This window comes from Podarcis cretensis, assembly GCF_951804945.1.
Source record: "Podarcis cretensis genome assembly, chromosome: 7".
In the NCBI taxonomy this organism is placed as follows: Eukaryota; Metazoa; Chordata; class Lepidosauria; order Squamata; family Lacertidae; genus Podarcis; species Podarcis cretensis.
In genome coordinates, this window is record NC_137176.1 from 23462706 (window position 1) to 23478884 (window position 16179).

Below are 16179 nucleotides of genomic sequence, written 5' to 3' on the forward strand. Positions count from 1 at the left end.
CTTTTGGGTAACGCAAAAGAAATGCAACAGAACCACAGTTTAAAGAAACAAAATCTCCCTCCAAATAGTACCTTGAACTAACGACATGTGCATTCTCGATGGATTCCAGAATCCACCAAACCCGCTTGGTGTTTTTTGGGGGTTTTGTTTTGTTTTTTAAACCAAATATCTCTTATAGCACAGAACCTTGCCTTTCTCGCTTCTGCTATCTGCTGTCACCTTTAACGTCACCCCTAATTTCCTTTGGGAGGAAACAGAAGATGGTGGCACTCACATTCCAAAAGATCCGCCAGCGTCTTCGTCCGTAAGGCCACGGGGCGCTTGGTTTTGTCGTTTGTAATGGCGAACTCCTGCATGCCCAGTTCTTCGGCGACTTTGGCCTGTGTTCTGTTGTTGACCAGGGAGCTCCGCAACAGCTACCGACACAACAGAGAGCACTCAGGTAAGAACACCCCCAAAATTCTGGGGAGGAACCATTTCCCCAGCCGTTGCTTGGCAAAACAGAAGAAACCGAATCACCTCTGCTAGATTTTGTTCCTAAACCAAGTTGCCGCTCATAGGTAAAGGTAAAGGTAAAGGTACCCCTGCCCGTACGGGCCAGTCTTGACAGACTCTGGGGTTGTGCGCCCATCTCACTTAAGAGGCCAGGGGCCAGCGCTGTCCGGAGACACTTCCGGGTCACGTGGCCAGCGTGACATCGCTGCTCTGGCCAGAGCCAGAGCCAGAGCCGCACACAGAAACGCCGTTTACCTTCCCGCTGGTAAGCGGTCCCTATTTATCTACTTGCACCCGGAGGTGCTTTCGAACTGCTAGGTTGGCAGGCGCTGGGACCGAGCAGCGGGAGCGCACCCCGCCGCAGGGATTCGAACCGCCGACCTTTCGATCGGCAAGCCCTAGGCGCTGAGGCTTTAACCCACAGCTAACCACTTAATACCAGGGACCTTCTTCTGATACTGATCTGTATGACCCACACGGTCAACTGCTCGGTCCCTCACCCCCAAAGTGACGCAGGAGAAGAGTTTCTCCTTCTCTCTCCCTCCTTTGATAGCTTGAGGCAATCTGTAGTTTATCATTTGGTCCAAACTGGCAAACCACGGTTTGCGCTTATCCTGAGATTATACTACAATTTGTCTTAGGTCAGAAGCACCCGACTCGTGTCCAGCTTCCTGTTGAAGCAAGCTAATGGGCAGAAAATATGCCAAGCTCAATTTCTCTTGCCGACAGAAGTGTGCTCTTGCTTCCACTGCGCATACAAAGCAGAGAGAGCTTCTGTGTAACTCGCTAATGATGGAGGTGCCTAAGGTGCTGCTTACATATAATCCTCTCCAATTGTCTAAAGGATGTTGCAAGAGCCGCGGTAACAGGCGGTCGATTTATCGCTCTCATCCTGGATCCGTGAATATTACTACGGCTTCAGCCAATTTAACGTAAATAGATTTGGCAACACGTAATCCTCTCACACTGGGCAAAGCGAACTGGTCCCCGATGTGTCCGTCGTAGGAAGACTGCAGTGTTAATTGTCAAAAAATGCAGCCACCTGTGGCGACGAAGAATTAAGCACTATGAGAATCGAAAGCCAGTTGACAGGAAGAGAGGAGCCCAGCGCTTTAATTAACAGCAGCCACTTTCCAAAAGAACAAGCGCGCAACTTATTGTTGGGGCAACGTCCGCAGCAAACCAGCGGCTCGGAAAGCAGAACCTAATGGCACACTGCAATTTGCATAGGATGCGAAGGCTGGGTGAACAGCTGAGGTGAAATTTCTGTGAAAGATGGAACGATACGGGCGGGGGCTGGCAAAGCACAAGAGCGGGGCGAAACGAAACGTTAACGCGCGCCCGAAACATAAAAGCAACTTTTGAAAGCTTATTTCAGTCTGATCAGATGAAAGGGAGCTTGGGAGAGGGGGCAGGCCCGCTGATAAGGAAATTTAACATGTCATATTTATTCATCAGAAGACAGAAGGGAGACAGGCTCAAATTATGCTTAAGAGAAGGTTTCGGGCAGAAGGCAAAGGAAGGGGACCGAGGGAGAAAGCGGTGTGGAGGGAAAACGCGCTCGCTGCTTAAAACGTAACTTTGGTTAAACATTAAAATGCCCTGCACTTCAGCTGCAAGTTCAAAGAGCACTTGGGTCTTTGAAATCAGGGGTTAGCCTTCCTCGGGGCTACTGACCGAGTAGAAATATGTAGAAGAGAGCAAATGAGAGGGAGGATTGGAAGGGATGGACAGCATAAGTCAAAACTGGGTCTTCTTTGAGCTGCAGAACTCTTTAAAAAAAGGTTTGGCCGCATTCGGAAAGAAATTTCTAGGAGAGGCTTCTCCTTCTGGCTAGCACAAAGGCGAATGATATAGGATCATTATATGTAAATAAAAGCGAGTTTCCTGGATTGTAGTCGCACTCCAGTCAGTGTAGCAAAATGGCGCCCTAACTATGCAGAAACTCAGATGTACAAGCTTGGCGCCAAAGGATTCCTTAAACTGGGGTTACAGTGCCTGGTTGCCATTTTGGGGCCAAGCAGCTCAAAAGTTGTGTTTTCCAAGACAAGCTTTGGGTTCCTTAAATTCATCCTGATTGTGCAGATAACATATAACAGATAGGATTCTACAGGGTGGAGTATCAGTGTGTGATCCAAGGATCCCCAGGCACGCATCTCCAGATGGTGGAGGAGACTGGTGCCCTCCTGGTCGATGGGCATCTTCACTTAGTTGTAAGTGGTCAATAGCCAGGTGCAGAAGGCGCCTGGCAAATTTTGAACACTGCAACCACGGCCGACCTTTTTCTTTCTGGAAATGCACAGGCATTGACCGGATGATATCATTTCTAGACTGAGCACTGAGATGTTGTTAGCTGTGTTTCGTCTTATCTCTTTGATTTGCCCTCACTGGGCTGGATGAATCCCTAGCCGGAATTAAGATTGCCGGAAGAAATATCAACAACCTCAGATATGCAGATGACACAACCTTGATGGCAGAAAGTGAGGAGGAATTAAAGAACCTTTTAATGAGGGTGAAAGAGGAGAGTGCAAAATAGGGTCTGAAGCTCAACATCAAAAAAACGAAGATCATGGCCACTGGTCCCATCACCTCCTGGCAAATAGAAGGGGAAGAAATGGAGGCAGTAAGAGATTTTACTTTATTGGGCTCCATGATCACTGCAGATGGTGACAGCAGTCACGAAATTAAAAGACGCCTGCTTCTTGGAAGAAAAGCAATGACAAACCTAGACAGCATCTTAAAAAGCAGAGACATCACCTTGCCAACAAAGGTCCGTATAGTAAAAACTATGGTTTTCCCAGTAGTGGTGTATGGAAGTGAGAGCTGGACCATAAAGAAGGCTGATCGCCGAAGAATTGATGCTTTTGAATTATGGTGCTGGAGGAGACTCCTGAGAGTCCCATGGACTGCAAGAAGATCAAACCTATCCATTCTTAAGGAAACCAGCCCTGAGTGCTCACTGGAAGGACAGATCGTGAAGCTGAGGCTCCAATACTTTGGCCACCTCATGAGAAGAGAAGACTCCCTGGAAAAGACCCTGATGTTGGGAAAGATTGAGGGCACAAAGAGAAGGGGACTACAGAGGACGAGATGGTTGGGCAGTGTTCTCGAAGCTACCAGCATGAGTTTGACCAAACTGCGGGAGGCAGTGGAAGACAGAAGTGACTGGCGTGCTCTGGTCCATGGGGTCACGAAGAGTCAGACACAACTAAACGACTAAACAACAACAAATAACAATGGTACTTATTCAAAGATTGGTTTGTCGTGGTTTTAAGCGGCTTATCGTGCTGTGCCCTGGGACCACATGTGATGGGGGGGGGGGCAGAAGCATGAGTAGGAAAGCCTTTCTATGGTGGGAGGTATTCGGCTTGAAGGATTGATTCTAAAGGGCTCCCATTCAGTTCTATGGGGCAAGGTAAGCAAGTTGCGATAAATGTCTAGTTGAACAGTAGAGAGACCACCCGACACTTGCGTGTTACTGAAACGAAGCAGCTATTCTTAAAAAGAAAGGCAAACTTGATTTGTTTGTTGCTTTGAGCTACCTATTAGCCCCGAAACTGCCCCCCCAAAGCATTCCTACAGACCCCATGTTCATAGTATCTGTCTACCCCAAGTGCTTGTTAATGAAACAAGCGCTACTTGTAGTTTTGAGGTGGAACAAGTTAATCATGGCGGTTATTAAAGCTATTGACCTGCTTTAAAGAAGAGAAGACATCATGCCTGGGTGGCAAGAATCAAAACTTCGTTGATCACGGCTGGATTCACATCTTCAAATTAACAAAACCTTATTAAGAGCAGGCAGCGCGCTGAGGTTGTGGATCTTCATTAAGCCCAGAATAAGTCACTCGCTGCTTCTGCAATTCCTTCTCTCTTTCCCCCTGGCCTCTGTCTCTCCTGCCCCCTCTGACTTGTCAAGTTCTGCTCCCGGAGAAGAGTGACAGGTGGCAATCTCACCGTTAGGTGCCCTTCATGATGATCCGGGAAATGTATGAATAAATACTCTGTGGCCACCAGCTGCATTATGGAATCCCCCAAGAATTCCATCCTCTGATTGTGGCCCCTGAAACAGAAAGAGGTAGAAAACAATAAAGTTGATAAGATAGAAAAATAAGCCTTTCCTCGTTATAGAACTACATGTGCGTTGGGCTCACTTTGGCGGCACGTAAGCTAAAATTGGAACGATTTAGCATGGCTCCTGCGCAAGGCATTGAAGGAGGAGTGGGAATATTTTGTCGAGTATATGGGAAACAATTGTGTACAGTTGAAAACGCTGGCAGTGTTAAAGTAAAATTGACAGTATAATAAGTACTGAAGATAGGAGAATAGAACTAGATGGATATATCAAAATATGCAGGAATGGTGAGAAAGTGAAATGAACGTTGGAAGGGGAGGGAAGTCAATAAATGTATGGTAAAATAAAAAATGTTTAATTTGTGATATAAAATTTGAAAATGAAAATTATTTATAATATATAATATATATAATATATAAAATATATAAAAGTATACATAATTATTATATTACATTTAATAATATCATAATAATAATAATATAATATCACAGTCGTTTGACTTCCAAAACGTTCGGAAACCAAGGAAGCTCTTGCAGCCAATCGGAAGCCACAGAAGCAGCATCAGACGTTTGGGTTCCAAAGAACATTCACAAACCGGAACACTCAATTCTGGGTTTGGGGCGTTCGGCAGCCAAAATGTTCAACTTACAAGGAGTTCAGGATCCAAGGTACGACTGTATAATCATATCATAATATATATACATTATCTATAAAAAGAACCGCATGTGTCCCCGCCCCACCCAAAAGCACTAAACAGGCGAGTCATTTCAAATAGGTTTCAAATATTTCTATGATATTTTTGTCCTCGTAGATCACCATTCCTATCACCCAACATGAATTGTGAGGGTCTTGTGGTGGTTTCCCTCGCATTTTATTAGAAGAGTTTGGATTTGATATCCCGCTTTATCACTACCCGAAGGAGTCTCAAAGTGGCTAACATTCTCTTTTCCCTTCCTCCCCCACAACAAGCACTCTGTGAGGTGAGTGGGGCTGAGAGACTTCAGAGAAGTATGACTGGCCCAAGGTCACCCAGCAGCTGCATGTGGAGTAGTGGAGACGCGAACCCGGTTCCCCAGATTACGAGTCCACCGCTCTTAACCACTACACCACACCTTCCCGTCTCCACAAGAACTGGAGTTTCCCCACTTAAGGAAGCCACCCCCAACTCATAGAGGGTGACAAGGGTGAAGACTTGAGGGAAGAGGGAAAACGGACCAGTTTTGTTGGCACAGCCCCTTCCTCGGCAGTTTGACCGCCTCATTCTGCACCGGCTGGTGCTTCTGGGCAGCGTGTTACAGTGATCCAGTCATGAAGTTGGTCTACCATGATCAGGCGATCCCTATCCAGGAGCATCCACAGCTGGCAAACTGGACAAAGCTGCCTGTTCAGAAAAGAACGCCTGAGATCCATTTTAAAACCACCAGCAAACTTTCCAACGCATTCTCCAGGCCTATTTTACAGTTTAATTTTCCGCATTTTAATTTTTGCCGGTTGCTGTAACTGTTCTCTCTGTTTCATACACCGTATTTATTCGGGTGCAATGCGCACCTGGGGGGGGGGGCAAATTACACCACAGAAATTAGCGCGCGCATGAGATTTGATGGCGCCAGTCAATACTTTTCTGGGGTTTCAAGGTTTTGAAAATTGAGGTGCGCCTTAGATTCGATGGAGCATTAGATTCGTGTAAATACGGTATGTTCTAAAATGCAATAACCATAAACTTTACTGAGGGGGCGGGGGGGAGAAAGAAATGCCCAACGAACTCACAGAGTCAGGTGGTTGAATCCGACAGTTCTCAAAGTGAAAGCCCGGGCCAGAAGCCGAACGTGAGTGAAAATTACTCCGATGGCTTCCTCGAACTCGGTCAATTTCTGGAGCACAGGAGATGTCTCAATCAGCTGTCGGTCAGTATTGGACTCTTGTAGCTGTAAAGAAATATGAACGCAGAGAACAGCGTGAACTTAGAAGAAAGATTTAAGGCCCAATTTAGGAAGCTGGAGCTGACAAAATAATGAACACTGTGATTTTTACTTTGCATATTACCGAGGAGACATGGGGCCGAAACACAACAAAGCAGATTTTCAGTGGCTACTGCATATTACCTTAATAAAGTCTGGACCACATTTTTTTTTTTAACAGATTGAAAGGCAGCAAATAATTCTGAAGCAAAAAGATCAACGTCACTAGGGCCTTTGAGCGCTCTGGCCTTTCCTGCATACATTCAACAATATTATTTTTTATTAGCTTTTCTCAATGGATTGATTACACCTTTTGCTATTTTAGTGATTTATTTATTTTAAAAAAACTGGCCCTATTCGTGTTTTCTGTTGTTCCACTGTCCTGACAGCAATTGTATGCTGAGGATTAGAAGGAGATAAACATAAATAATATTTTTTTAAAGAAAAAGTCTTGGTTCAAATGTTTCTTTTATACACAGTCGTACCTTGGATCTCAAATGCCTTGGCTCCCGAACTAATCGGCTCCCGAATGATCGAAACCCGGAACTGAGTGTTCTGGTTTTCAAACTATTTTTGGGAGCCAAACGTCTGAGCTTCCTGCAGCCAATCAGAAGCCGCGTTTTGGTTTCCGAACGTTTAGGAAGTCTAACGGACTTCCAGAACGGATTCCATTCAACTTCCAAGGTACAGCTGTGTGTGTGTGTGTATAGCGAGTAACTTCAGTATTTCACTATCAACTTCTCCCCCTTCTTTCTCTAATTTAGTATCTTCAAATTAAATTATTTCAGCGAGAAGCTAGCAGGAATGCTTGCTAAATGATAATACAATGCTCATACTTTGGGGTTTTGCAGGAGCATAATTAACATTTTTCAAAAGGGTTTTGTCCCCGTTTGCTGAGAAGTAGCTTTTCTATGGGCAGATCCCGAGTACAGAGAATTCTTTCAGCCATCATTTAGACTGAGTTTTCGCAACAGGAAAAGGTAGAGGATTTCAACTTCTTTGTGGCCCTTTCACAACACTGATAAAGTCATATGTGGACCACCTGCACAGGTAGTTTTGAATGGTGGGATTTCAGCATGAATCACTTACGGTACATGTTCATGCCACTCATTCTCACAAAAATACTGAAAGTACTATTTGTTTCTAATACTATTTGGAGTTGGAGGAAGAGAGACCATTGCCAGTGCTTACAGATTTCCTGGTGACCTCCATAATGTACGTGAAGGGGATGGAGGCATTCAAAAAATATAAAAAATATAAACATCAGATGCATTATTTAACGGTGTTGTTAAATTTGAGATGATGGCACCCTTGCCATTATGCTCAACGAATAGGCATTCTTCCCAGGAAGCTTACTGTCCAAAGCAAGGATGACTTCAAACTAGGAATCCCTGCGGATCATTCACTACTAGGGCTGCTGTCCAGGGAAAGAACTGGATCCCAGGTTCACCTGGGAGAGTCACTCCACAGCCCAGAAAGGTCCTGAAGCTGAGAGGAATCAGGAAGTAAGAGGCCGACCACGTGATGCTGTCTGCTAAAAAAGCTCCCATTTTTGTTGCACTCTTTGTTGGGGAGATTTTCTAGCAAGGAAGACGGTCTGGTTATTCCCCCCCCCCCCTTTTTGCCACCAGACTATAAATCTGCCGCTCACCTGTCCTGTGTCTGCCACCCACCTGCCAAATTACTGCCTTCCTGTTGCCTGAGGTACTCTGAAGTCCTTGCCCCCCCCTTGAGCCCGAGCTCTCGACAGTTATTAGCCACAAAAGAAATTCACAAAGGCTATGTGCCTGCTAGCCGTTCAGAGATGTCAGCGCAGCTGAATGCCGCTAAAAAGGCATCCTTGGGAACGAGGGGGGAGAGCAAGAAGAAGAAAAGCACTCTGAAATTCCTTACGGAAAAGGGAGACACTTACTTGGAGAGGGTGCAGCGGATAATTAAGCCATACTTCCCGCAGGTCCTGCAAACATCGAGAGACGCTTTTAAAGCTCACGGGAGCCGTTTAACAAATTCCACATTGCTAAATAAAATGTCATTCTGCGAAGTACTGAAATGGGCTCAGATGCTGACTCTGCTTTTTTTTTTTTGCGATTTCAATAGTGCCGGCAAGCTAATTTTTTTGAAAGCGGGCACTCTCTGCTTAAACTGCCTGTAGCGCATCCATTTAGTGCATATCCATTAGGTGGAAGGAGAAAACGAACACACACACAATTCTTGAACTATGTAACAGGTTACCTTCTCTCCCCTCCCTTTTTTTTTTGCTTAAAAGTTTAGTAAAAGGATAAGAACCCCAGCCTGAAAGGGACATCTTACATCTGAAAGGGAAGGGAAACCTCAACACAAACCCAAAGAACGCGACCACATAATACAGTAGGATTCTATTATACTCGAAGGCAGATACATGCACAAAACCAATTACCGTATTTTTGGCTCTATAGGATGCACTTTTTCCCCTCCAAAAATGAAGGGGAAATGTGTGTGCGTCCTATGGAGCGAATGCAGGCTTTCGCTGAAGCCTGGAGAGCGAGAGGGGTCGGTGCACGCCAGGCTTTAGGAAGCTATCCGCAAGCCTTCGGAGCGCGACGGGAGTGCCCTGGGCTTTGGGCAGTTATCCGCAAGCCTTCATAGCCCGGCGGGAGTTCCTGCCGGGCTTCCAAGGCTTACGGATAGCAGGCAGCAGCCTGAATCCCGGGGAGCGCATCTTAACACTTATGTTTCAGGGCTGGGATACAGGCAGCTGAGTCAGTGTACAGCAGAAGCTGTGAGCCGTGGCAGGATCAGAGCCAGGGTAGAGCAGTGATTAATTTTTCTTTGGGGGGGGGCAAGAGGGCAGTTACCCCGGGCACAAAATTGTTGTTGTTGTTTCGTTGTGTCTGACTCTTCGTGACCCCATGGACCAGAGCACGCCCAGGCACTCCTGTCTTCCACTGCCTCCCACAGTTTGGTCAAACTCATGTTAGTAGCTTCGAGAACACAAATTTCGAGAACAAAATTGTTAGGGGACACCAAATTTCAACACCCAGTGCTGCCTCAATACAGCTGTGCACTTCCGACACTGGGATCTGCTGAAAAAGTCTTCTGCATGTGAACCAGGAAGTGACCTCTCCAGGCAATGGAACGACTCTTCTTATATTCGTGCCTGCAATCTCTTGGGTGGCGCATGCGTACTCTGTCCATTTACCTCCCTCCCATCCCCTGGGCTCTGGCAACCCATGCTACACCATTGGGGTAGAGGAGAAGAACTGCATGTAAGTGTTGAGGAAGCTCAGGAAGGCCGGCTACCTGAAGGGTCTTGCCTCAGCTGATGCATCTCCTTCTCCATGCCTTTTGCTTTTTACTTACAATCACTGTCGCCTCCTCGACTTCCCCCACTCCTAGACACTTTCCTACTCCAAATGACCTTTAAGGTCCTTCACAGTTTGGGACCAGAATACTTTCCCCCCTTCATGTATATCTATTTGGAATTGTAGATCTTCTCTGGAACCCTTTCTCTGAGCATTCCCACTGAGTTAGGGGAGGGCAGGGCCTTTTTCAGTGTTGGCTCCCCAGCTGTGGAATGTCTTCCCCAGAGACGCTCACCTTGTGCCTGCCTTGGTGTCATTCGGGTGCCACACAAAGGCCTTTTTATTCTCCCACGCCCTTTAGTCTGTTTTTAGCCTCTGCAACACGGGTTCCTATGCTGCATTTGTGTTGTTTTTATTATTGCTGAATATTAAATATCTTTATTTCTGGTTCTGATCCCCCCCCCTGGTGATAACTCCATTATAAGTAAAGGTAAAGGGACCCCTGACCAGTAGGTCCAGTCGTGGCCGACTCTGGGGTTGCGGCGCTCATCTTGCTTTATTGGCCAAGGGAGCCGGCGTACAGCTTCCAGGTCATGTGGCCAGCATGACTAAGCCGCTTCTGGTGAACCAGAGCAGCGCACGGAAACGCCGTTTTCCTTCCCACCAGAGCAGTACCTATTTATCTACTTGCAGTCTGACATGCTTTCAAACTGCTAGGTTGGCAGGAGCAGGAACTGAACAACATGAGCTCACCCGTTGCGGGGATTCGTACCGCCGACCTTCTGATCGGCAAGTCCTAGGCTCTGTGATTTAACCCACAGCGCCACCCGCGTCCCAACTCCATTATAGGGTGGCATTTAAATACTCTTCATGGTTTTCCAAACTTGGGTTCCCAGTTGTTTTGGGACTACAACTCCCACCATCCCTGGGAGCTAAGGATGATGGGATTTGTAGTCCGGCAGCAGCTGGAGACCCGAGTTCAGGAAACCCTGCTCTAACCAATTGAACGAATGACTGAATGGGTCTTTGCTGCGGCAAGCGGGGGAAAGAGGGATTGTAAAATAAAAGCAGCGCATGGGGGGTGGGGAGAGAAGGGACAAACACTCCCTGCGCTGCTTCTGAAAACCACCCTGCGCATCCCTGTTTTGCAGCAGAGCACACTTAATGACAATAAAAAAAAAATGCTGCTGCTATATAAAGCCAGGATGTTCTGAAAAGCAGGAAGCCTTTCCATTTTCCTTTGAAACACTCCCTTTAATGAACCACAGCATAACTCAAATTGATTTTGTAAGCAAGAGACGTGTCGGAAGGCGCAATGAGGCTATGGATAAAGTCATACCTTGCCGTTAAATAGCAAGCGTCCAAAAAGCTGCTTGGCTTCCTCCAGGCTTCCCTCCAAGTAAACTGCCCCTGCGTGACAAAATTTGCCATAAGATGCGCATTAACATTCAAGAGATTGCCCGGGAACGCAAGCTGTGAGCCTGAGCCAGGAAGAAAGAAAATGCGTAGATGTTCTGGCGAGAGCAGGAGGACAGAATGAGATTCTAATTATTGTTTCTTGAATTTATATACCGCCCTATACCCAGAGGTATAGAGAGAGGATTTTTTTCCATTGCTGCCTTGAGCCTTGTCTACAGTCACCATACAAACCCTGACAGAATTATCCCCAATGGATTACCCCTCAAAAGAAAAAAGAAAAAAAGGTTCTTCATACCTGCTGCAAAGGGAATATTTAAACAGCTCGAAAAATAACCAAAGACTAACCATTTTTAGCTGATCCTCTCTATCTCATCTCTATCTGCTGTTCCCTCTATCTCACCTCCCTGCTAAAAAACCGTCCCCCTTAAGGAACAAAGGGATTTAGACTGACCCAGACACACACACAAGAACGTACAGTGGTACCTCGGGTTAAGTACTTAATTTGTTCCAGAGGTCCGTTCTTAACCTGAAACTGTTCTTAACCTGAAGCACCACTTTAGCTAATGCAGCCTCCTGCTGCCGCCGCACGATTTCTGTTCTCATCCTGAGTTCTTAACACGAGGTACTATTTCTGGGTTAGCGGAGTCTGTAACCTGAAGCGTCTGTAACCTGAGGTACCACTGTACTTGAGTGGCACTTCCTTATTATTCAGTCCTGGTTTGTGAAAGTCTGCTGCTTTGCCATGACCCCTACAAATGCCAAACGAAACCCAAGCTTCCCTTTGCTATGCCTGGGGCCGACGCTCCACCACAGCCCCGTGTAGCATGGTGCACTCAGGTGACCAAAATTAAAATAAAAAAACCACACACACACACACACACACACACACACACGATGCCCTGGCTTCCCTTTGCCAAATAAATGTCAGCTAGCTCCTAGGAGAGACGGCCTGTCCTTCCTTGTCCCAAATGCACTGGAATTGTACCTCTCTCCCCCCGTCCCGTTTATTTTTTTAAACGCTGAACATCAAAGCATGTGTAAGAAGCGAAGCAGAGTTGGAAAGCACAGCTTCCCCCACCCACAACCCCCTTATCTTGATCTGACGGAACGCAATACAGCCCAAGGCAGAACGCAAAGAGCTAGAATCCATTTTCCAAGGCAAGGCAAAATGCATAAGGATGAGATTCAGGCGCTTCTGTTCTGCATCATCCCATCGCTTGCAAGTTTTCTTTTCTTTTCCACCTCTTTCTCCTCGTCTCCCTTTTCCGCCAATTCCCTCTATCTCGTCTCCCTGCTGACTACCCGTCCCCTTGAGGAACAAAGGGATTTAGACTGATATTACCCTTGCTGGTACCTTTCCAGGGAAAATCATAGGCTCACTATGTCAGGTTCCTATTGGTAGACCGGACAAACACTAGAACATTAGCAGCGGCAAAGTTTTTATCAGTGGTTGCAAGAACCAATGATCCCTATCTTTAAGTCTGAACAAAATGCTTGTTTAACCTGGAGGTAGGCTGTCTGAATTGTGCATTGCTTTGTAACGATTTGTTGGGTCTCTGGGCCGTAATAAAGATTGACTGATTGATTGATTTAGACTAACAAGAGGTCCATAGAGCATCAAACTAGGAGGCCAAGACCAGAAGACGAGGACAGAGTGGATCCAGCTGCTGCTGCCATTATTACTTGCAAGGGCAAGGTGTTATGGGGACAGCCTCTTCCAAGACAGAGTGGGGGGTACAGCAGCAGGCGCGGGGATAGCTGATGGGGTGCCCTCTGGACGTCATTGGGCTACAACTCTCATGATACCTGACCATGGGGCTACCTTGGTTGGGGCTGATGGGAACCTAGCCAGACCCTGAGATCATCTTCTGAGGCCCTTCTTCATGTGCCTCCTCCTTGAGAGGTCCAGAAGAGGGTGACAACATGAGACAGGGCCTTCTCTGCAGTGGCTCCCCGCCTGTGGAATGCTCTCCCCAGGGAAGTTCGCCTGGCGCCTTCATTATACACCTTTAGGCGCCAGGCAAAAACGTTCCTCTTCAACCAGGTCTTTGGTTGATTTGGTTGACATCCTATGTGGCTTTTTTGAGGGGGGAGCATTATCGGGTTGTTGTTTTTATTGTGATTACGCATTTTGCAGTTTCACCTCTTGATTTTATTCTGTGAACCGCCCTGAGACCTCCAGGTATAGGGCGGTATATAAACTCAATGAATAAATATAAAATTTAAAAATCGGACACCTCCTTGGAGAACACCATGATAGCTGTCATCATCAGACACAACGAGCCCCTTTAGGAAGGCAGCAAGCCAAAGTATCATTTATCAATTGGCATTTAAAATAGACAATAATAAGAGTACATTCATTTGTAAAAAAAGAATATACAACGGGATAGACAGGAAGTCCAAAGTGTTGGTACATATATGATTTTGGAATAGTTTTTTGTCCTTGTTTCTTTTCTTTAGCTTTGTATACATGCTGAAAATTATATTATAATAAGCCTTGTGATGTAATACGATAATGCTTACCGATGTAACATAAGAATGTTAATAAATAAATAAAACATATATATAATAAATATAAATTAGCATTTGCCATTTATCAATTAGCATTTCTCCACCCCACCCCACTCCCTTCATTATTCTGACTGCTTTCGAAGCCCGGGGTGTTCGCCCCCCCCCCTTTCCACTATTTTAGGAATAATTAATCATTCTGTTTCTCCTTTCCTTTGTTGGTGACCACGGTCCTCTCATTTCTCGACAACGCTGCAATGCTAATCTACTTCCCCCTCCTTGTGTGGCAGCCTTTCCTTCCTTGCACTTTATTAAACCGTCGCCCCACAGTTAATAAAGCTGTCGTACTTAATGATTTTGCTATGTCTGATCGTTTTTCTTGTTTTGCTCTTATTGAAACATGGATTTCCCCATTAGATGATGCTACTCCTGTGGTTCCTTCTTCCAATTCCTTCTTCATTTCCCCACTCGGCTTAACCAATTGGTTTTCAGCAGCGGATATGATAGGGTTTTTATTTCTCCCCTCCCATTTGTCTGTTTCTTCTATACTTGTACTTTTCTTTGTTTTTTTAAAAAATGGCACAATTCGGCTTCCCCCCTTTCAATCTCCACTTAGATGCCCGGCTTCTTTTTCCTCGTCTGCTGCCGACTCTCTTTCTCTAATCTTCAATACCTTTGATTCTTGCTGAATCACAGAATTGTGGAATTGGAAGGGACCCTGTAGGTCATCTAGCCCAACCCGCTGCAGTGGAGAAATCTCAACTAGATCATAATGACAGACGCTACCCCACGCCTCCTTCAAAAACTCCAAGGAAGGGAAGCCCACCATCTCTCTCTTGCAGGAGTCTGTTCCACTGCTGAACACTTGCCATCAGAAAGTTCTTCCTGATGTTTAGTCCGAATCTCCCTTATTGCAACTTGAAGCCATAGCTGTCAACTTACAGATTTGAAAATAAGAGACCAGCAGCCTCGAAAATAAGGGATCAGCAGCCAAAATAAGGGATTTTCCAAGCACAGGTATGTTCAACTTCTGAGCCCCTCCGAGCCAAAGGCAGAAAGCCCAGCCAGCAGCCAAACGAAGCCTCAAGGAAAACCACCGTCACCTCTCCGCTGGGAAGCGCTGGGCAAAGGCGAGTCCCCAGGCAACGCAGCCGATTTGATCAGCACAAGGCATGCAAGCTCCACCCCCAGTCGTTCTTAGACTTCTTATTGGGTGAGCAATGCAGCCAAGCAAAACAGTTGGAGCCTCCCTCCTCCCTGGCCGGCCGGGAGGGAGGGAGAGGAGCTGCTTCCTTTGAAACCCGGGAAATTTAAGGGACATCATCAATAAGGGACAGCAGCGGGACATGGCGCTGGGATAAGGGACTGTCCCGCCAAATAAGGGACACTTGACAGCTATGCTTGAAGCCATTGGTTTGAGTCCTACCCTCCGGAGCAGGAGAAAGCAACCTTGCTCCATCCTCCACGTGACAGCCCTTTAGATATTTGAAGATGGTTATCACTCGCAACTGAAAGTTTTATTTCCTTTTTTCTTTCTTTCTTTCTGCTGGCGTTCCAGAAGATTTTGTCCTCAACTCCCAGCTATGTATTTACTTCTGTCGGACTCCCTTACTCGTTCCTTTAGTGTTCCTTCTTCAAGCCGGTAGCCTACAACTGTATTTTTCCACTCCCAGCTTCTCTTTCCCAGTTTAAGATCTCTGCCTGCCTTTCAGCTGTTTCTTAATGAACGATGCCTGCTCCTTTTCTGAAACTGAATTCATTTAAAACTGAATTTTTGATTCATCCTTTGAGTTCTGGCTCTCATCTTTCCTCTTTATTGGTTCTGTCTCTATTTCTCCTGAAGAAGTATGCACTGGAGGGTTCTTTTCGACTGATCTTCCTTGTCTTTTTGCTAGAGCTAATTCTCACCGGTCCCAACATTTAAGCATCTCCCAGCATTCCTTTATTTCCATTGCTACTACAAATAACTTGCTTACTTCTCTTACCAGAAAACACTTGGTCATCCTTTCTCTTAACTTTGGCCACTCTCATTTATTTTAAATCCTTCCTGGTCTAGCCCATAGCTGTCAACCGTCCCTTATTTGGCAGGAAAGTCCCTTATCCCAGCGCTGTGTCCCGCTGCTGTCCCTTATTGATGATGTCCCTTAAATTTCCCGGGTTTCAAAGGAAGCAGCTCCTCTCCCTCCCTCCCTGCCGGCCAGGGCGGAGGGAGGCTCCAACTGTGTTGCTTGGCTGCGTTACTCACCCAATAAGGAGTCTAAGAACGACTGGTGGGTGGAGCTTGCATGCCTTGTGCTGATCAAATTGGCCGCGTTGCCTGGGGACTCGCCTTTGCTCAGCGTTTCCCAGCGGAGAGGTGATGGTGGTTTTCCTTGCTGCATCCCCTTTGCTGGGTTGCTGTGCTGTGGGAACCACTGCTTGAGGCTTCATTTGGCTGCTGGCTGGG

The 16179-nt window shown here is 46.3% G+C and overlaps 1 protein-coding gene across 2 annotated transcripts in view; it reads right to left on the minus strand.

Moving 5' to 3' along the window:
• DROSHA (drosha ribonuclease III) overlaps window positions 1–16179 on the minus strand; it is an 89391-nt gene that overhangs the window by 13766 nt on the left and 59446 nt on the right. For both annotated transcript variants that reach the window (XM_079984907.1, XM_079984906.1), the window contains exons 23-27: window positions 11146–11216; window positions 8438–8482; window positions 6335–6492; window positions 4450–4555; window positions 275–416 (exon numbers count right to left, since the gene is read on the minus strand). In XM_079984907.1, coding sequence (XP_079841033.1) covers window positions 275–416; window positions 4450–4555; window positions 6335–6492; window positions 8438–8482; window positions 11146–11216 — 522 coding nt within the window. The remainder of the gene's footprint in view (window positions 1–274; window positions 417–4449; window positions 4556–6334; window positions 6493–8437; window positions 8483–11145; window positions 11217–16179) is intronic.